We start from the raw sequence: 21,268 nt of genomic DNA on the forward strand, positions 1-21,268 counted from the left end.
GGAGGGCGGGCGGGGTAAAAGCACAGCAGACGAAGGGAGGGCGGGCGGGGTAAAAGCACAGCAGAAGGGAGGGCGGGGAGGGGTAAAAGCACAGCAGAAGGGAGGGCGGGAGGGGTAAAAGCACAGCAGAAGGGAGGGCGGGAGGGGTAAAAGCACAGCAGAAGGGAGGGCGGGCGGGGTAAAAGCCCAACAGACGAAGGGAGGGCGGGCGGGGTAAAAGCCCAACAGACGAAGGGAGGGCGGGCGGGGTAAAAGCCCAACAGACGAAGGGAGGGCGGGCGGGGTAAAAGCCCAACAGACGAAGGGAGAGCTAAAAGCAGAACAGACGAAGGGAGGGCTAAAAGAACAACAGACGAAGGGAGGACGGGAGGGCTAAAAGCACAACAGACGAAGGGAGGACGGGAGGGCTAAAAGCACAACAGACGAAGGGAGGACGGGAGGGCTAAAAGCACAGCAGACGAAGGGAGGGTGGGAGGGGTAAAAGCACAACAGACGAAGGGAGGGTGGGAGGGGTAAAAGCACAACAGACGAAGGGAGGGTGGGAGGGGTAAAAGCACAGCAGACGAAGGGAGGGTGGGAGGGGTAAAAGCACAGCAGACGAAGGGAGGGTGGGAGGGGTAAAAGCACAACAGACGAAGGGAGGGTGGGAGGGGTAAAAGCACAACAGACGAAGGGAGGGTGGGAGGGGTAAAAGGGGTAAAAGCACAACAGACGAAGGGAGGGCGGGAGGGGTAAAAGCACAGCAGACAAAGGGGGGGCGGGAGGGGTAAAAGCACAGCAGACAAAGGGAGGGCGGGAGGGGTAAAAGCACAGCAGACAAAGGGAGGGCGGGAGGGGTAAAAGCACAGCAGACAAAGGGAGGGCGGGAGGGGTAAAAGCACAGCAGACAAAGGGAGGGCGGGCGGGGTAAAAGCACAGCAGACAAAGGGAGGGCGGGCGGGGTAAAAGCACAGCAGACAAAGGGAGGGCGGGAGGGGTAAAAGCACAGCAGACAAAGGGAGGGCGGGAGGGGTAAAAGCACAGCAGACGAAGGGAGGGAGGGCGGGGTAAAAGCACAGCAGACGAAGGGAGGGCGGGCGGGGTAAAAGCACAGCAGACGAAGGGAGGGCGGGCGGGGTAAAAGCACAGCAGAAGGGAGGGCGGGAGGGGTAAAAGCACAGCAGAAGGGAGGGCGGGAGGGGTAAAAGCACAGCAGAAGGGAGGGCGGGCGGGGTAAAAGCACAGCAGAAGGGAGGGCGGGCGGGGTAAAAGCCCAACAGACGAAGGGAGGGCGGGCGGGGTAAAAGCCCAACAGACGAAGGGAGGGCGGGCGGGGTAAAAGCCCAACAGACGAAGGGAGGGCGGGCGGGGTAAAAGCCCAACAGACGAAGGGAGAGCTAAAAGCAGAACAGACGAAGGGAGGGCTAAAAGAACAACAGACGAAGGGAGGACGGGAGGGCTAAAAGCACAACAGACGAAGGGAGGACGGGAGGGCTAAAAGCACAACAGACGAAGGGAGGACGGGAGGGCTAAAAGCACAACAGACGAAGGGAGGACGGGAGGGCTAAAAGCACAGCAGACGAAGGGAGGACGGGAGGGGTAAAAGCACAGCAGACGAAGGGAGGGCGTGAGGGGTAAAAGCACAGCAGACGAAGGGAGGGCGTGAGGGGTAAAAGCACAGCAGACGAAGGGAGGGCGGGAGGGGTAAAAGCACAGCAGACGAAGGGAGGGCGGGAGGGGTAAAAGCACAGCAGACGAAGGGAGGGCGGGAGGGGTAAAAGCACAGCAGACGAAGGGAGGGCGGGAGGGGTAAAAGCACAGCAGACGAAGGGAGGGCGGGGGTGAAAGCACAGCAGACGATGGGAGGGTGGGAGGGGTAAAAGCACAACAGACGAAGGGAGGGCGGGGGGGTGAAAGCACAACAGACAAAGGGAGGGCGGGAGGGGTGAAAGCACAACAGACAAAGGGAGGGCGGGAGGGGTGAAAGCACAACAGACAAAGGGAGGGCGGGAGGGGTGAAAGCACAACAGACAAGGAGGGCGGGAGGGGTGAAAGCACAACAGACAAAGGGAGGGCGGGAGGGGTAAAAGCACAACAGACGAAGGGAGGGCGGGAGGGGTAAAAGCACAACAGACGAAGGGAGGGCGGGAGGGGTAAAAGCACAACAGACGAAGGGAGGGCGGGAGGGGTAAAAGCACAACAGACGAAGGGAGGGCGGGAGGGGTAAAAGCACAACAGACGAAGGGAGGGCGGGAGGGGTAAAAGCACAACAGACGAAGGGAGGGCGGGAGGGGTAAAAGCACAACAGACGAAGGGAGGGCGGGAGGGGTAAAAGCACAACAGACGAAGGGAGGGCGGGAGGGGTAAAAGCACAACAGACGAAGGGAGGGCGGGAGGGGTAAAAGCACAACAGACGAAGGGAAGGCGGGAGAGGTAAAAGCACAACAGACGAAGGGAGGGCGGGAGGGGTAAAAGCACAACAGACGAAGGGAGGGCGGGAGGGGTAAAAGCACAACAGACGAAGGGAGGGCGGGAGGGGTAAAAGCACAACAGACGAAGGGAGGGCGGGAGGGGTAAAAGCACAACAGACGAAGGGAGGGCGGGAGGGGTGAAAGCACAACAGACGAAGGGAGGGCGGGAGGGGTGAAAGCACAACAGACGAAGGGAGGGCGGGAGGGGTGAAAGCACAACAGACGAAGGGAGGGCGGGAGGGGTGAAAGCACAACAGACGAAGGGAGGGCGGGAGGGGTGAAAGCACAACAGACGAAGGGAGGGCGGGAGGGGTAAAAGCACAACGGGCGAAGGGAGGGCGGGAGGGGTAAAAGCACAACGGGCGAAGGGAGGGCGGGAGGGGTAAAAGCACAACGGGCGAAGGGAGGGCGGGAGGGGTAAAAGCACAACGGGCGAAGGGAGGGCGGGAGGGGTAAAAGCACAACGGGCATTGGGGTGACAATTCCATGATCTTAGACATGTTACATGGCCATGTTCGGAGTTACCATTGTGACGCTATACATATGTCGTGACATATATATAGTGCACGCGTGTAATGGTGTCCCCGCACTCACAAAGTCTGGGGAATTTGCCCTGAACAATGTGGGGGCACCTTGGCTAGTGCCAGGGTGCCCACACACTAAGTAACTTTGCACCCAACCTTCACCAGGTGAAGGTTAGACATATAGGTGACTTGTAAGTTACTTAAGTGCAGTGGTAAAAGGCTGTGAAATAACGTGGACGTTATTTCACGCAGGCTGCAGTGGCAGGCCTGTGTAAGAATTGTCAGAGCTCCCTATGGGTGGCAAAAGAAATGCTGCAGCCCATAGGAATCTCCTAGAACCCCAATACCCTGGGTACCACAGTACCATTTACTAGGGAATTATATGGGTGTACCAGTATGCCAATGTGAATTGGTAAATTTAGTCACTAGCCTGTTAGTGACAAATCTGGAAAGCAGAGAGAGCATAACCACTGAAGTTCTGGTTAGCAGAGCCTCAGTGAGACAGTTAGGCATCACACAGGGAACACATACAGGGCACATACTTATGAGCACTGGGGCCCTGCCTGGCAGGGTCCCAGTCACACATAGACTAAAACAACATATATACAGTGAAATATGGGGGTAACATGCCAGGCAAGATGGTACTTTCCTAAAAGCACAAGAGGCGAGGGAGGACGGGGTGTAAAAGCACAAGAGACAAAGGGAGGACTGGGGTGTAATAGCACAAGGGTCAAAGGGAGAGCGGGAAGGCTAATAGCACAACGGGTGAAGGGAGGGCGAGAGGGGAAATAGCACAACGGGCGAAGGGAGGGCGGGAGGGGTAAAAGCACAACGGGCGAAGGGAGGGCGGGAGGGGTAAAAGCACAACGGGCGAAGGGAGGGAGGGGTAAAAGTACAACGGGCGAAGGGAGGGCGGGAGGGGTAAAGGTACAACGGGCGAAGGGAGGGCGGGAGGGGTAAAAGTACAACGGGCGAAGGGAGGGCGGGAGGGGTAAAAGTACAACGGGCGAAGGGAGGGCGGGAGGGGTAAAAGTACAACGGGCGAAGGGAGGGCGGGAGGGGTAAAAGTACAACGGGCGAAGGGAGGGCGGGAGGGGTAAAAGCACAACGGGCGAAGGGAGGGCGGGAGGGGTAAAAGCACAACGGGCGAAGGGAGGGTGGGAGGGGTAAAAGCACAACGGGCGAAGGGAGGGCGGGAGGGGTAAAAGCACAACGAGCGAAGGGAGGGCGGGAGGGGTAAAAGCACAACGGGCGAAGGGAGGGCGGGAGGGGTAAAAGCACAACGGGCGAAGGGAGGGCGGGAGGGGTAAAAGCACAACGTGCGAAGGGAGGGCGGGAGGGGTAACACAACAGGCGAAGGGAGGGCAGGAGGGGTAACACAACAGGCAAAGGGATGGAGGGATGGGTAAAAGCACATCGGACGAAGGGAGGGCGGGAGGGGTAACACAACAGGCAAAGGGATGGAGGGATGGGTAAAAGCACATTGGACGAAGGGAGGACGGGAGGGCTAAAAGCACAACAGACAAAGGGAGGACGGGAGGGGTAAAAGCACAGCAGACGAAGGGAGGACGGGAGGGGTAAAAGCACAGCAGACGAAGGGAGGGCGGGAGGGGTAAAAGCACAGCAGACGAAGGGAGGGCGGGAGGGGTAAAAGCACAGCAGACGAAGGGAGGGCGGGAGGGGTAAAAGCACAGCAGACGAAGGGAGGGCGGGAGGGGTAAAAGCACAGCAGACGAAGGGAGGGTGGGAGGGGTAAAAGCACAGGAGGCGAAGGGAGGGTGGGAGGGGTAAAAGCACAACAGACGAAGGGAGGGTGGGAGGGGTAAAAGGGGTAAAAGCACAACAGACGAAGGGAGGGCGGGAGGGGTAAAAGCACAGCAGACAAAGGGAGGGCGGGAGGGGTAAAAGCACAGCAGACAAAGGGAGGGCGGGAGGGGTAAAAGCACAGCAGACAAAGGGAGGGCGGGCGGGGTAAAAGCACAGCAGACAAAGGGAGGGCGGGCGGGGTAAAAGCACAGCAGACAAAGGGAGGGCGGGCGGGGTAAAAGCACAGCAGACAAAGGGAGGGCGGGAGGGGTAAAAGCACAGCAGACGAAGGGAGGGAGGGCGGGCGGGGTAAAAGCACAGCAGACGAAGGGAGGGCGGGGTAAAAGCACAGCAGACGAAGGGAGGGCGGGCGGGGTAAAAGCACAGCAGAAGGGAGGGCGGGCGGGGTAAAAGCACAGCAGAAGGGAGGGCGGGAGGGGTAAAAGCACAGCAGAAGAAGGGAGGGCGGGAGGGGTAAAAGCACAGCAGACGAAGGGAGGGCGGGAGGGGTAAAAGCACAGCAGACGAAGGGAGGGCGGGAGGGGTAAAAGCACAGCAGACGAAGGGAGGGCGGGAGGGGTAAAAGCACAGCAGACGAAGGGAGGGCGGGAGGGGTAAAAGCACAGCAGACGAAGGGAGGGCGGGAGGGGTAAAAGCACAGCAGACGAAGGGAGGGCGGGAGGGGTAAAAGCACAGCAGACGAAGGGAGGGCGGGAGGGGTAAAAGCACAACAGACGAAGGGAGGGCGGGAGGGCTAAAAGCTCAACAGACGAAGGGAGGGCGGGAGGGCTAAAAGCACAACAGACGAAGGGAGGGCGGGAGGGCTAAAAGCACAACAGACGAAGGGAGGGCGGGAGGGCTAAAAGCACAACAGACGAAGGGAGGGCGGGAGGGCTAAAAGCACAACAGACGAAGGGAGGGCGGGAGGGCTAAAAGCACTACAGACGAAGGGAGGGCGGGAGGGCTAAAAGCACAACAGACGAAGGGAGGGCGGGAGGGCTAAAAGCACAACAGACGAAGGGAGGGCGGGAGAGCTAACAGCACAACAGACGAAGGGAGGGCGGGAGAGCTAAAAGCACAACAGACGAAGGGAGGGCGGGAGAGCTAAAAGCACAACAGACGAAGGGAGGGCGGGAGAGCTAAAAGCACAACAGACGAAGGGAGGGCTAAAAGCACAACAGACGAAGGGAGGACGGGAGGGGTAAAAGCACAGCAGACGAAGGGAGGGCGGGAGGGGTAAAAGCACAGCAGACAAAGGGAGGGCGGGAGGGATAAAAGCACAACTGACGAAGGGAGGGCGGGAGGGATAAAAGCACAACTGACGAAGGGAGGGCGGGAGGGATAAAAGCACAACTGACGAAGGGAGGGCGGGAGGGATAAAAGCACAACTGACGAAGGGAGGGCGGGAGGGATAAAAGCACAGCTGACGAAGGGAGGGCGGGAGGGATAAAAGCACAGCTGACTAAGGGAGGGCGGGAGGGATAAAAGCACAACTGACGAAGGGAAGGCGGGAGGGATAAAAGCATAAAAGCACAACTGACGAAGGGAGGGCTAAAAGCACAACTGACAAAGGGAGGGCTAAAAGCACAACTGACAAAGGGAGGGCTAAAAGCACAACTGACAAAGGGAGGGCTAAAAGCACAACTGACAAAGGGAGGGCTAAAAGCACAACTGACAAAGGGAGGGCTAAAAGCACAACTGACAAAGGGAGGGCGGGAGGGCTAAAAGCAAAACTGACAAAGGGAGGGCGGGAGGGATAAAAGCACAACTGACAAAGGGAGGGCGGGAGGGATAAAAGCACAACTGACAAAGGGAGGGCGGGAGGGATAAAAGCACAACTGACAAAGGGAGGGCGGAAGGGATAAAAGCACAACTGACAAAGGGAGGGCGGGAGGGATAAAAGCACAACTGACAAAGGGAGGGCGGGAGGGATAAAAGCACAACTGACAAAGGGAGGGCGGGAGGGATAAAAGCACAACTGACAAAGGGAGGGCGGGAGGGATAAAAGCACAACTGACAAAGGGAGGGCGGGAGGGATAAAAGCACAACTTACAAAGGGAGGGCGGAAGGGATAAAAGCACAACTGACAAAGGAAGGGCGGGAGGGATAAAAGCACAACTGACAAAGGAAGGGCGGGAGGGATAAAAGCACAACTGACAAAGGAAGGGCGGGAGGGATAAAAGCACAATGGTTAAAATTTAAAAGCACAAAGGGCGGGCAGGAGGGATGAAAGCACAATGGGCGAAGGGCGGGCAATAAGGATAAAAGTAACATGGGCAAATAAAAGCAAATCGGGCAGAGGGTTAAAAGCAAATCAGGCTGAGGAAGGGCTAATAGCAAATCAGGCGGAGGGCAGGATAAAAGCAAATTTGGTGGAGGGCAGGAGGGCAGGATAAAAGCAAATCGGTGGAGGCCAGAATAAAAGAAAATCGGGTGGAGGGCGGGAGAAAAGCAAATCGGGTGGAGGCCGGGAGAAAAGCAAATCGGGTGGAGGGGGGATAAAAACAAATTGGGCAGAGGGCAGGATTAAAGCAAATCAGACAGAAGGTGGGGTAAAAGCAAATTGGGCAGAGGGTGGGATAAAAGCAAAATGGGCAAAGAGTGGGATAAAAGCACACACAATATTTACCAGTTGGGCACCCTGTGTGCTAATGCATTAGGAAAATCTGCTCCTGAGCTGACCAACAGCTTATGAACAAGGGGTGTAGCTCTACACAGTCACTAACAACAGGTGTACTTTAATAGTTGTCCATGTGCTACAATTGTACAATTTGTGTTTTCTGTTGCTATCCTACTATTGAAATTGTTGCTGACACAGAAGTATGCTACTACCAGAAACTCAAACTGACTTAAGTGTCATTGTATCTAGTGACAACATAACTTATTATAAGTGCCAAATAAAAGTCCCTGTCCTTATCCATTCACCATCATTGCCAGTACATTTGGTCGCTAATCGCACAAGAGCTCTCACTCAGCATCAGAGCTAGTAGCACAACTGCACCATCAGCACCTATGCATTCAGTGCTCTGATACACTACTGACACCAGTTCGCAATCACCATCATGGGTGGACCCGCTAACCTTTAGCTTTAGTTCTCAAGCGACTTTTGTTAACTGTGCTCAAGTCAGCATGTGTTCCAGCTGCCTCCAAACACCACAAATACCAATCACTCCATCTTAAAATGTGACTTGTAATTCCAATCGGTGTCAGTACCAGTTTCTCACTAATAATGTATCTTGGGTTGAAGAATGAATAACAGACCTCCGAGTGACCTGTAAAAGCTATTAAAGCTGTGAGTCCAGGCAGACAAACAAGGTGGTGTCTTTCATTGTGAAAGTAATGGATAGAGTGCTCCCAGTAAGTGAAGCTGATTGAAATGTGGCAAGTGGTACGTAGATACTAAACAATGTGATTCTCCCCACTGGTGATCACCTCAGTGGCATCACAAGATGGGAATATAAATGCGGTAGGTGTCAGTGCCCGTCAAAAGCCTGAATTACCAGGAGTCCTCCAATAGTATGGGAGCCTAATGTAGCTTCACATTCATGCCACATGTTCTCATTTTGATTAACCAGACCTTAACACTGAGGGCCAGGTTTTGATTTATTTCTGTTGTATAGTGGTAGTGGTACCGGAGTTGCGGTCAGGAACAGAAAACAAAAGACATGCGAAGGGCGGGCATGACAGGTAAAGTATATGCAAAACTTTCATAAGTGCGCCACAAGGAAAAAGCAAAGGTGAAGCATTCCATGGTTTAGAATCCCGAGAATGTAGATAACTTCCTTAAGTATAAAATTTAGAAAGAAGGGACACATTAGATCTGTTGTGAGTGGTTCAGGAGCCGAGAAGTAACCCACTAACAGGCACTCTGTTAATCCCATAAGAAGTCTTCATTTGACGGAACAAAATGTCATTCGCCACCATGTCAAAGGCTGCAGATAAGAAAAGGAGACTCTAGTTTCATTTGTGGGGACCAGGCCTCAGGCAGTAAACAAGTCTGTTTGTACCTGATGGTCAATAGGGTGGATATGGAACCATCATATTGCGTTCATACTGAATATAAATCATAGGGAATCCTTTCCAGGTGGGCAATAAGTGGTAAGCTGTAAACTGGACTGTAGTTTGCTAGGAACCCTGATTTAATGGTCTACTTTTTAAGGAAAGGAAATGCAACTGCATGCTTTAGGACGTCAGAGAAACATTGTCAGTCCTTGCAATTGATAGATGGCATGGCAGCATTCATCAGACAGAGTGTTAAAAAGCTCAGAAGACAAGGCAATTGGTTTTAGTTTACTGATGACTGAAGTGATGATTTCACTGGGCACTGACAAGAAGTTGCCAGGCCTAAATCACCTTTACAAGGTTGCTTCTGTGATCATTTGTTGAAGACTGGACCTAGCAATTTAGGGTTGACTGTTGGTAGTGGGAGAGGATCAAGGTAGATTTGCATCCAACTGGTCTTTGTCTGAAGAGGCATAGTGAGCGAAAAAAGATAGACTGTAAAGTACCCTGAACGACTGCAGTTGCTCAGACTTTAGCAAGCATTCCACTGATCCCCTTTGTGCTTTTCCCTGATCAAATACTGTGACACTGCTTTCTGGCTGAGATACGGAAGCCTGAACAAGGGAGTCCCAGAAAAAACGTTGCCACTAAAGATAGCCATTAAGTCATCGCCCAATACTTCGACAATTACACTTACGGTGCAAAAGGAGAAGTTGGAACCACACACTTATGGGCCCTAAAATCTATTTAGAGAAATTATCAGACTCAGAAACACAAGGCTGAAAGTATTCCTTTTGATTGGTGTATGGCCGATCTGAAATCACAACGAAAGAGTATAGCCTGCTGCTAGTCAGAAGAAGAAGCCAAACCTCTTCAAGCACCTTTTGTGAGCTCTATATCATCACAATGGTAGACACAGCTCTTTGGAGAGCCATTTGCTGTGACATGTTTGGGTTGATTTACGCTTTTTCATTGGGGTGATCACTTCTTCAAATGTTTCGGTTTTGACTTCGTATACATGTTCCAAGATGTCTGATGGGTCAAGGTAGAAAAAAAAAACATAATGGAAAGCATAAAATGGCATCAACTTGTACACTAGTGAGATCTATTACAAAATAAACTGTTGAAGATTTGGCATCATTTGTTGCACTGAAGAGGTGAAAGTTAAGAAAACAGTAGGCTAAGAACGAACCCACAATCATCCGTAAAGAAGAGTGAACTTCAAGCTTTACACACAAAAGTACCTTACAATGTTTTTCAGCAAAATAAAGTACAATAAAAGACACTGCTATTTTCTGCCTACAGCCATTTTCGATTTCCTAAAAAATTTAAGTTATTTCTTTGCCAATCTTTTTTCGTTGAATCCTACATCTCCAGCAGTAAGGTCTTTGCAAACCCTCGATATTAATAGGTCTTTATCTTTGGTATCGACATAAGGGTAAATCAATTCAGAGACAAACAGCTCTGAGTAAATAATGGAGTTGTTCAAACAGAACTAACCTCTTTTTAAACAAACTACAGCAAGACGAATGGTGCCATGTGATGTTACTTGACACAAGTACATTAATAGGCCTTTACCTGTTCAGGTGAGAGCCCGCTCCACAAAAGGGAAAGAAGCTGTTGCTGAGCTGCTGAGAAATGTGCCCAGTCCTGACATTTTTAAAGCTGCTACTTGGAGGTCGGTCCATACATTACTGTTGGGATTTGCAACCCAGGGCAGACATATTTTTGGGCCAAGTATTTCTTTCTTATTATTATTTTATTTAAAGGGATTCTACTGTGGTAATGCTTTGGAAGCTGGGATGCTTTGCTACTAGTCTATATTTTATAAATATAAAACATATTCCCATGATGAAGGGAAAGAAAATAAGTTACTTACCTGTAACTGTAGTTCTCCAGTATTGGAATCTTTCATAGATTCACATGCTTGAATCATTCCCCGTCGTCGAGATGGGAGTCCCGGTACAATTTTCACAAGTAATGTTAAAACATATTGAAGAGAAAAAAGGCCCTAGGCCTCTTCAATTTCATAGTCTATCAGGGTCATTTTGTGAAAAGGACCAAACCTGATCCTCCACCAATCAGGCGACAGCACCCTTCAGAACCTCCTGAGAGAAGCTCTAGCACCTCAGATTTTCCAAGCACAAGTGCGTATATTATATTGAATATATGTATAAATAGAAAGAAAGAGGTGAAGTGAGCTTCTCCGGGGAGGCGGGTGGGTTGCATGTGAATCTATGAAAGATTCCAATACTGGAGAACTACAGTTACAGGTAAGTAACTTATTTTCTTACTCCAGTATTGGAACTTTCATAGATTCACATGCTTGAATCAGAGTAGAAAGCAATAACTATGCACATTGTAAAATGACAACATCTTAAACCACAAAACCTTCTTATCATGCATAAATTGAATAAGAATATGAGTGTACTGACATATGTCTCTCTCTCTCTATATATATATATATATATATATATATATATATATATATATATAACTTTCTACTTATCTCTAATATATATATAGAGATATACCTGTGAAGATACATGATGAAATTTGAAGAACAAAACAGTAATAGAATTCATCATAAGACACTACTGTAACATGATCAATATCTGAAAACCCACTTACTTATGGGGTTATGATAGCGTTCTCTTATCCTTACATGCATTTTTTTATTTTTATAATGTGCATACCTGTTCTAGGATGGAGGGATGTAGGGGAAATGGCTCACCTTCACCTGAAGAGATTCCTGAGAACCGCCTGGCCCACTGCTACCTCTCCGTGTGAGAGGGACTCCAAGCAGTAGTTCTTAGTGAAGGTATGACAGCTCTTCCATGTTGCTGCCCTACATATGTCTTGTAGTGGCACTCCGGCAAACAGTGCCGCTGACGATGAGACTTTTCTCGTTGAGTGAGCATGCACAGATGACTGCAAAGGTTTGCCCGCTGCCTGATGGCAAAAGCGAATAGCAGAGGCGATCCATCTAGAAATACTCTGTTTGGATAGCGGGTACCCCTTCCTAGGAGTACTGTACGCCACAAATAGCTGGTTAGAGCGCCGAAAAGATTTAGTCCTGTCCAAATAGAATTGAACGCATCTTTTTGCGTCTAAAGAGTGTAATGCCCTCTCTGCCGGAGAAGATGGATGAAGGAAAAAAGACTTAAAGACCAAAGGTTCGTTCATGTGAAAGTCTGACGGAACCTTTGGAATAAAATGTGGGTTAGTGCGCATTAGTAGTCTATCTTGTTTAAGCTGCAGGAATGGCTCTTGGATGGACAGCGCTTGCACCTCACTGACCCACCTAGCTGATGTAAGAGCTATCAATAAGGCAACCTTCCACGACAAGTATTTGAGGGAAGCACGGTGGATCGGTTCAAATGGATGCTTCATCAGTTGTGCCAAAACAATATTCAAATTCCACGAAGGAGGTGGCGGTCTGAAAGGAGGGTAAACCCTGAAAAGCCCTTTTATAAATCTCTTAATCAGCCGAGAAGAGAAGAGCGAGGGTGTGTCATCTGAACGTCTGTATGCAGCTATGGCTGCTACATGAACTTTAATGGACGAGTGTGCTAGGCCAGATTGAGCTAACTGTAAGAGATACGGCAATATTTCTTCTGGTGGTGAGGGTAGAGGGTCGATTTGACGCGGATGACACCAGGCACAGAATCTTTTCCATTTACACTGATACGTCTTGTTAGTGCTATCTGCTCTGGCCTTTGACAAAATATCCCTGCAGTCCTGCGGGATGTTCAAATGCGCAAACTCTCTGTGGTGAGGAGCCATGCTGATAACCGCATTGACTGCGGATCGGGGTGCCGAACTTGGCTGTTGTTCATTGTTAGTAAACGAGGTAACGGCTCCAGTGGAATATGAGGTTTGACTGACAGAATGAGGAGCTCCGTGAACCAATGTTGGCGCGGCCAGTACAGGGCTATCAGTATGAGAGTGCACGGTTCTGTTTTCATCTTCGTGAGGACCCTTGGGATCAACGGAATGGGAGGAAAGGCGTAGGCAAAGATGTCTGACCAGACTATCGAAAACGCATTCCCCCAAGATCCCTTTTGGTGATGCCAACTTGCGAAGAACTGGCATTTGGCGTTGTCCTCCTTCGCAAACAGATCCACTGTTGGTGTTCCCCACTGGGAAAAAATCTGGGTCAGTACTGTCTGGTCTAGCTCCCACTCGTGGCAGTCCGATTTCTGCCTGCCGAGTGCATCTGCTGCCTTTTTGTTTATTCCCGGCAAGTGTACCGCCGATAATGTGATGCCTTGCTGCGAGGCCCAGTTCCAGATCGCTTGGGCTTCCCTGGAGAGGGTGAGAGATCTCGTACCTCCTTGTTTGTTGAAATAGTGCATCGTAGTGGTGTTGTCCGTTCTTATCACCACTCGCGATCCAGAAATTCTTGGGAGAAATGCTTGTAAGGCGAGGTGCACTGCCCTGAGTTCTAGCCAATTGATATGCATTGATGCCAGATGGATTGGCCATTTGCCACTTATTTTCAGGTCCTGTAATACTGCGCCCCAGCCTTCCAGTGAGGCATCTGTTGTTATGGTCCACGGGGCTGACTGTTGAAGAAACGAGAGACCGATTGACAGATGATGCTTTGAGACCACCATTTGAGAGCTTTGATCATTATCGGAGTTATTTTTATCTGGTCTTCGAAAGTGCCTGATACTTGGAGCCATTGACCGTTTAGTTGCTCCTGCAAGGGGCACATCTTTAGCCGACACAGAGGGATCAGAGGTATGCATGAAGACATCATGCCCAATAGTGATTTGAAGAGACGGACTGTAACTTTTCGTCTTCTGTGTATGGAACTCCCTAGGGTTAGTAATCTTTGTTGTCTCTCTAACATGGGACATGCCATGCCGGATTCCGTGTTCAGTTTTGCTCCCAGAAAAGTAATACTGCGTACTGGTAGAGGGTTGGACTTCTCCCAGTTGATTGTGAATCCGAGATTGGTCAGTAAGGAAATGCACTTTCTTGTTGACTTGTGTGCTCCTGTGTAAGTGTTTGCCTTTATTAACCAGTCGTCTAAGTATGGAAAAACCTGGTGCTTTCTTCTCCTGAGAAAGGCTGCGACTGGTGCTAGGCATTTGGTAAATATTCTTGGGGCTGATTTGAGTCCGAAGGGGACGCGATATTGATAATGGCTCCCGGCTACGGTGAATCTCAAATACTTTCTGTGTGCAGGGTGGATGGGTATGCGGAAGTATGCGTCTTTGAGGTCTAGTAATGACATAAAATCTCTTTGATTGAGACGCAGAAGGACGTCTTGCAGGCTGATCATTCTAAACGATTGCTTTTTTAGGTATACATTTAGTTGTCTTAAATCGAGGATCGGCCTCCAATCCTTCCACTTTTTTCGAATGATGAAGAACCTGGAATAAAATCCTGTTCCTCGTTGAGCCCGAGGCACCTTCTCTATAGCTCCCTTGAGAAGCAGCTTGTCGACTTCTTCTTTGAGTTGCTGAGGATATCTTGAAGGAGTCCTGCGGGGAGGGTTGGAGGGAGGTATCTGGATAAATTCTAAAGTATGGCCCTGTTCCACTAATTGTAGGACCCATTTGTCTGACGTACTGGTTTGCCATTGACTGAGGAATAAGGAAATTCTCCCGCCCAGGGTGACAGGAGGAGGACTGAGCGTAGCCGGCGCCTCGAAAACATCAGGTTCTACGAGCTGAATCTTTGGCCGGGCGGGTTGAACGTCCACGGCCTGACGGTCTATTATAGGCTGGTTGAGTCGGTTGCTTTTGGGAGTAGTATGGACGATATTGTTGTTAAGATGATGGATAGGAAGAATATCTCTGTTGTTGATATCCCCCTCTGTAAGAAGGTTGGCCACGCCCCCTAGGACGAAAGGACGATCTTCGATATTGCAGGGTCCCTAATGACCTTGCCGTGTCCGTGTCCGTTTTGATTGACTGTAGGGCTTCGTCCACATGTTTCCCAAATAGCGCTTGGCCATCAAAGGGTAAGTCTAGGATTTTATTTTAGACTTCTGGGCGAAATGAGGTGGCTTTAAGCCAGCCCTGTCTTCTTAATACAGCAGCACCTGAAAGCAGTGGTCGCTATATCCATTGCACAGTCTATAAGCTCTGCAGACGTGCGTTGACCTTCTTGTACAGTCTTATTTGCCTCCGATTTTACGTCTTCTGGCAATTGATTAATAAAAGGTGCAATATCCGCCCAAAGTTGTCTGTCGTATCGAGACAAAATAGCCAAGGAGTTGGCAGCTCTAAGCACTAGGCTGGCCATAGACGAAAATCTTTTCCCTATGTTATCTAGCCGCCTACCCTCCTTGTCTGGGGGTGCGGAAATCAGAGCAGAAGGATTTTTTGATCTTCTTTGAGTCGCCTGAGCTACTACTGAATCTGGAGGAGGATGTCCTGTCAAGCATGTTGGTGCATCATCAGGAGCTTTGTATTTCTTATCCAGACATGGCAAAACTGCTGTGACTGTTGCCGGATTATTCATGACTTTAAGGCCCTCTTCCCACAGGTAGTTCACCATCGGGATAGAGCGCACAGACTTCTGAAAGGGCTCTTTAAAATCATATAGGAAACAATCTGTTTGCTTCGTAGGTAGCGGTAAAGCAAAACGCTTGGCTGCCCTCTCTAGGAGATTGTGAAAACCTCCAATGTCTTCAGGTGGGGATTCCATCTTCGAATGAGAAGGAGAAGATGGAGCAGGAATAATGTACTCGTCCCACTCTGAGTGAGTGTCTATGAGCTCTCCTTCTTCCTGATCTCCTTCTGAGATGTCAGTGTCTTGGGGAATTGTCATGTCCGGAGGGCCACATCTGTGAGACGCAAAGACATTGGTCTTTGATGTGGAGTAGAAACACCAGAAATAGGCGATGGAGGAGGCTGTTCTCCTTGTGGAGGAAACCTTCTGTTGTAATCCACTAACATCGCTCTAAGGCCAGTAAGCAGGTCGGAAGGAATATACGCTCCCTGCTGATACTGCTGATGCTCCGAGTAAGCCTGGGGATCGTAAGCTCCCTCATACTCATCATCTTCCTGGTATTTTACATTCAATTCAGAAGGACTGTGGGCTGTTCCAAAAGGCCCGTCTTCATCTGAATCTTCATCTCCCTCCAAAAGATGTACTGGCACCAGGGAGGATACCTTACTAGGTGATGTGTGGGTTGGAGTTAACTTTTCTGCTCTTTTTTGGTGTTTTTCACTCGTCGACGGTCTCGTTGACGACGTGTAAATCGACTTTGTCATGGACGGTGCCGTCGACGCTGAACGCACAGTTATTTTAATAGCAGAAAGCTTCGCCGACGAGTCTACCGTCGACGACGGTAGGGATGACACTGACATCAGCGCCGTCGACGATGACGAGGTGTAGACGGTTGTCGACGCTGATGTCGTCGTTGCAGTTCTCGTCGACGGTGGTGTACTTGTTCTCGTCGACGATGTCGCCGACGGAGCCGTTGACGATGGAAATGCTGAAGTAGCTGTCGTCGTCGGCAATGCGCCCACCGACGGTGCCGTCGACGGGGAATCCGTTGACGAAGCCTTTTTTCCAGTCACAGAGGATGGCTTTTTGAAAGGCACAGATGGTGGAACAGATGAAGATTTCCTGTGCCTCTCAGAACTGGAAGAATGTCTTTTCCCCTCTTTACTTGAGAGTTTAGTTGTGGAAGAAGATGGGCTGCGACCCTTATAAGACCCTGAAGCGGTCTTTTTGAGGGCTTTTCTTGAGATTTGTGAGGGAGATCTAGAGCGTGATCTTGCCCTTTTAGCTGATCTCTTAGATGTTGATGATTCCTCACTCTCAGAACCAGAAACTGGATCCTTCCTATGTTTTAGTTTCTGCAGCCATATTAATAATCTGCCTTCTCTATCTTTTAAGGTCTTAGAAGAAAAAGTACGACAAATCTTACAGACCTTGACTGAACGATCTGGGTACAGGCAGTAAATGCAGTCTTGATGAGGGTCTTCAGAATGAAGTCTTTTCTTCCCACAAGTCTTGCAGTCTCTAAAGAGACTCTTCTTTTCCTTGTCAGACATAGTTGAAAAATAGCTGACAAATCCAAATAAATGACTTTCTCTGAGAGAAAAAGAGCTGAATAAAGGTGTGAAGACAGAGCAGAGCTCTGAGGAGACTCCCTAGCACAACGTGCGGTAGAAAATCTGAGGTGCTAGAGCTTCTCTCAGGAGGTTCTGAAGGGTGCTGTCGCCTGATTGGTGGAGGATCAGGTTTGGTCCTTTTCACAAAATGACTCTGATAGACTATGAAATTGAAGAGGCCTAGGGCCTTTTTTCTCTTCAATATGTTTTAACATTACTTGTGAAAATTGTACCGGGACTCCCATCTCGACGACGGGGAATGATTCAAGCATGTGAATCTATGAAAGTTCCAATACTGGAGTAAAAAGTACTTACTTGTACATCTTCATCATTGGTAGTCCCCTCAGGAGTCATAAGAATATCAAAGTCCTGCCTACATTACAGAGCCATCGTTTTGAACCACCTTTTACTTTTCCTTTATCTTCCCTGAAAGCAAAAAAATGAACTGCCTGACTCCCTGCTGGACAGTGCAGTTTTCCAAAGATCTTGAAGTTGTGAGGAAGCTTGCATTAGGACATTTCCCTCTTTACTGTGTTAAAAATATTACTTTATAATGCTGCCTTAGGGCAAATATACAGTTGGGCTTGTAATTTCTTCTAAACAAAAAAAAAAGATAACTTCTGCCCAACTTGGCAACTTTTGTAGTTATTTCATTTAATTTAAAAAGCAGGAAATTTGTGACAAAAATAGTTTTGGTATGCTGCATATTTAGATTATCAACCTTTCACGAATATTAAGAGAAAATACCAAGATGGAGAACTGCAGTTTATTATGGTATAAATGAAGCAAGGGCAGTCACAGACGTTGATGATTGTGAAACAACTGGGGATGGGGTCTAAAGGAATTCAGAGTAAGATGAAATTCACATTTTTATAGACATTCAGTGAAGAATAGACTGCTATAACACCACAATGTAGTAAACCAACTCTAGTGACCCTGCTTTGCAAAAAAGATTATTTAATACAGTATGTGAACAAGCATGGACTGGATCAACCAGATATTGAATCTTGATGGGGACTTGCATTCGAAAGTGCTGCAGTGACAATGCCACTCTACTGGTAAGAAGCCTGCCCTAACTTGAAATAAGATGACTTTCATGCTCAAAGAAGAAATAAAGGTCTGAACCCATCAACCTTGAGACAGAATGAACATACCTATGCATGCTGAGGATTCTATGAGTGTAATTTGGATAACTTGTGTGAGAGTTCTTAGAAATTAAAGAAAAATTAAACATCTTACCTTCGCCCTGCCAGTGCTCTGCAAGATATGCACCAGAGCACAAGCCATCTCCTCCTTGTTCCTCACACTGATTACTGGCTCCAGCACAGAACATAACATGCCATAGTTCCCAGTCACAAACTCTGCAAACTCTTTGTATTGTTCCATGGGTAGGATGGTGATAGTCTGGTAACGCGATTTGATGCGTATAGAGGGGCCACCTGACTTCCCTTTATTAGGGGTTGGGGTACTAACTGGGTACCACTTCTCCACAAACTGGCGGCCCGTCACACTGGCCATGGGAATATTGACCAGCCCCACATAATTGTTCTTGTCCTTTTTCTTCTTCTTGTCCACATCTTTGTAGATGTGGACAGTGATGCTGTGCAAGGCTGGAAGGCTTGAGAACTCAAAGTGTTCACCCCAAAAGATATTGTCTGCCTTTGTTTTGCTGGTGGTTCGTGCAAACAGCGTATCATCCAGGCATAACTCACAGAAGTATTTCTTCTTGGGCGCCAGGTCCTTGGCCTCGATGATCCAGAGGCGCAGCACATTTTCTGCTCGCCGGCAGTTGTCCTGCGTGGCACGGCGAAAGGGAGAAAGTTCAGTAAGCAATTATGGTATGAAGGCACCAAGGCAACTATCTCACCAGGAACCAGTTCTGAGGCACTACAACAAAGGCTTGCAGCTACATAAATGGAGAGATTATGAAGCTAACAATTGGAATAGCTGTTCAATTGGGTGCTACTGCAGGGGTCAGAGAAGTCAAGTGTGAGTGATATGTTAGTGATGGTTTATGAGGGTGATCTGATGCCTCAGCCACTGGGCTGTGTGGGTCAGCTTATGTTAGTGATAAGGGTTTATGGCAAATTGACAGTTCAACAATCTGCCTATGTTCACGAAATGTCACCTTTAAAATAGGGTTGTGGGTCTACTTTTATCTCTTGAAAGGGTTATGTGACTGGGTTGAAATCTTTGTGGGAGGACTAAAAAATGCAGTGTAAACGAGACTGCATGATGCAACCCTTGTGGATCACAGGCCGCACAGTGATGCTTATTAGGTGCCACTGTGGTTACACAGAGGACCAACAGGGTAGTTCAGTGAAGGAGGTGTGGTGTTTCAGTGACAATACTGTGGCATGACCTTTGTCTAAGTGGTGCCATGTTAGTGCATCAGAAGAAGTGAGTTATCATATAGCTCTGAGGAAGAGTTGTGGATGGTCTGGTGGTTTAGTGCTAAAGCTGTGGATGAGCTGGAAGATCAGTACCAAAGTTGTGGGTGGTTAGCTGGCTTGAGGGTAGTACAATGAGCTCTTTTGGTGGTTCGATGAGAGTGCTCAGCACAGTCTGGTGAATCAGCGACAGTTCTGCGGGTTCAGACTAGTGGTTGACAGGTTAGGTGCAGGGGATGAGTTGGTAATTAACTGGTCATGCTGTGGGTGGGCTGGTGTTTGCCTATTAGGATGTTTGGTGATCTGGTGGCTTAGGTCTAGTGTTGTGGTCTGGTAGTTCAGTGGCAGCACTTTGGGTGTTCTGGCAATTCAGCAGTATTGCTACTGATGTCTAGATAGCTCTGTTAAAATGTGGACTGTTGTGTAAGTTAAATGATGCAAACAGGAAGTTAATTTTGTTTTACAAGCAGTATGAGGAAGACCCACATTCAACACTCTAAAAGCTTACTACCAAGATAAACAACTGTGATACAATTTAATAGTTACATAAAAAGGTCCACGAACAAGCCGCTAACATACTTAGACATAGCTTTGTTTGAGAAGCAATGTTACTGTTACCTCCGCACAGACCTTGAAATGAGGTAACAGGAACACGTATTCTCACTATATGACATCACATTAGACAAAAGTACAAACTGCACAACAATCATAAGCTCCTATTGAGAAGCACTCAAGTTTCAACTTTTATAAAGTAACCATTCTTTTCTGGACAGCCATCTTAATATGTGGACAAAGGCACACAATACTTCATGAACTAATTAGTCCCTTCCACATCCCACCCTCCTTAAAGATGGTGAGTAGCTATGCTTGTTTCTAGAGTGTGCTCCTGGGTCATGACAAGCCACTCCAGAGATGTTTGGGCTCTTTACACATACAACAAAAAGTTGTAATCAACAGGAGGACTCCAACATAGCCATAAAATCAAGTTTTAAATGTTGCTGGCTAGCTACCCAGTGAAGAATGCTGATATGCTCCTTTCAGCAGCAACCGCAATTGGGCCAGGATACTAAGGTACAAAACCATTGTTTTCCTTCGAGCAGCCTCTAAAAGTATCTAGGACACACTGCTCCAGACGGAAGTTGCCCGGCTCCCCCTAAAGATGGTTAAGTAGTGTTGCACCACTACTTTGCTCAGCAACCCAATCACAAACCATAGAGATCCACCTAAACATAGTGAGCAGCTGTGCTCATTTGGATGGAAACATCAGAGGTTCAACATTACTCCGGAGCCTTTCTCACTACACCAGCTCACCTTGTTGGGTTGCACTGTTCTTCGTAAGTTCTCCATCCACTTGTCCCTCTCTGCCGCTGATGTGCAGCTGAAGCATTTGCTGCCACTGGTGTAAGTGACCTAGAAGATGATAGTAAATGGTGAGCTACATGAAGACACCTAATTGGCCTGTGCTATACATGGTTCATCATGCACCAAACACAACATAAGTGCCATATGAAGGGCACAACGTGCACCATATATTAGGCCCTCAAAAGTCAAAACAGATGTCCCACTTAACATGACTAACAGCTAGTTTAGCCAAAGCTAATTGAAAATTTCGCTGATCAGCACCAATCCAGTCCAGACTTAGCCAGCTTCTCAGCACAGAGCCAGCCCTGACACTCAGCACAGATCCAGCTCTGCAGCCCAATACAGATTTAGCCCTGCAGCCCAGCACAGACCCAGCGCAAACCTAACCTCGCCGCCCAGCACAAACCTAACCTGGCTGCCCAGCACAAACCTAGCCCCGCCGTCCAGCGCAAACCTAGCCCTGCCTCCCAGCGCAAACCTAGGCCACCCGCCCAGCGCAAACCTAGCCCTGCCGCCCAGCACAAACCTAGCCTCGCCGCCCAGAACAAACCTAGCCCCGCCGCCCAGCACAAACCTAGCCCCGCCGCCCAGCACAAACCTAGCCCCGCCGCCCAGCACAAACCTAGCCCCGCCGCCCAGCACAAACCTAG

The 21,268-nt window shown here is 49.0% G+C and overlaps 1 protein-coding gene across 9 annotated transcripts in view; it reads right to left on the bottom strand.

The window, feature by feature from the left end:
• Positions 1-21,268, bottom strand: part of RASAL2 (RAS protein activator like 2) — a 618,546-nt gene that overhangs the window by 98,976 nt on the left and 498,302 nt on the right. For all 9 annotated transcript variants that reach the window (XM_069231552.1, XM_069231551.1, XM_069231550.1 and 6 more), the window contains 2 exons: positions 20,568-20,666; positions 18,106-18,660 (listed from right to left, as the gene is read on the bottom strand). In XM_069231552.1, coding sequence (XP_069087653.1) covers positions 18,106-18,660; positions 20,568-20,666 — 654 coding nt within the window. The remainder of the gene's footprint in view (positions 1-18,105; positions 18,661-20,567; positions 20,667-21,268) is intronic.

The sequence above is a fragment of the Pleurodeles waltl genome, chromosome 4_2 (assembly GCF_031143425.1).
Source record: "Pleurodeles waltl isolate 20211129_DDA chromosome 4_2, aPleWal1.hap1.20221129, whole genome shotgun sequence".
Classification (NCBI taxonomy): domain Eukaryota; kingdom Metazoa; phylum Chordata; class Amphibia; order Caudata; family Salamandridae; genus Pleurodeles; species Pleurodeles waltl.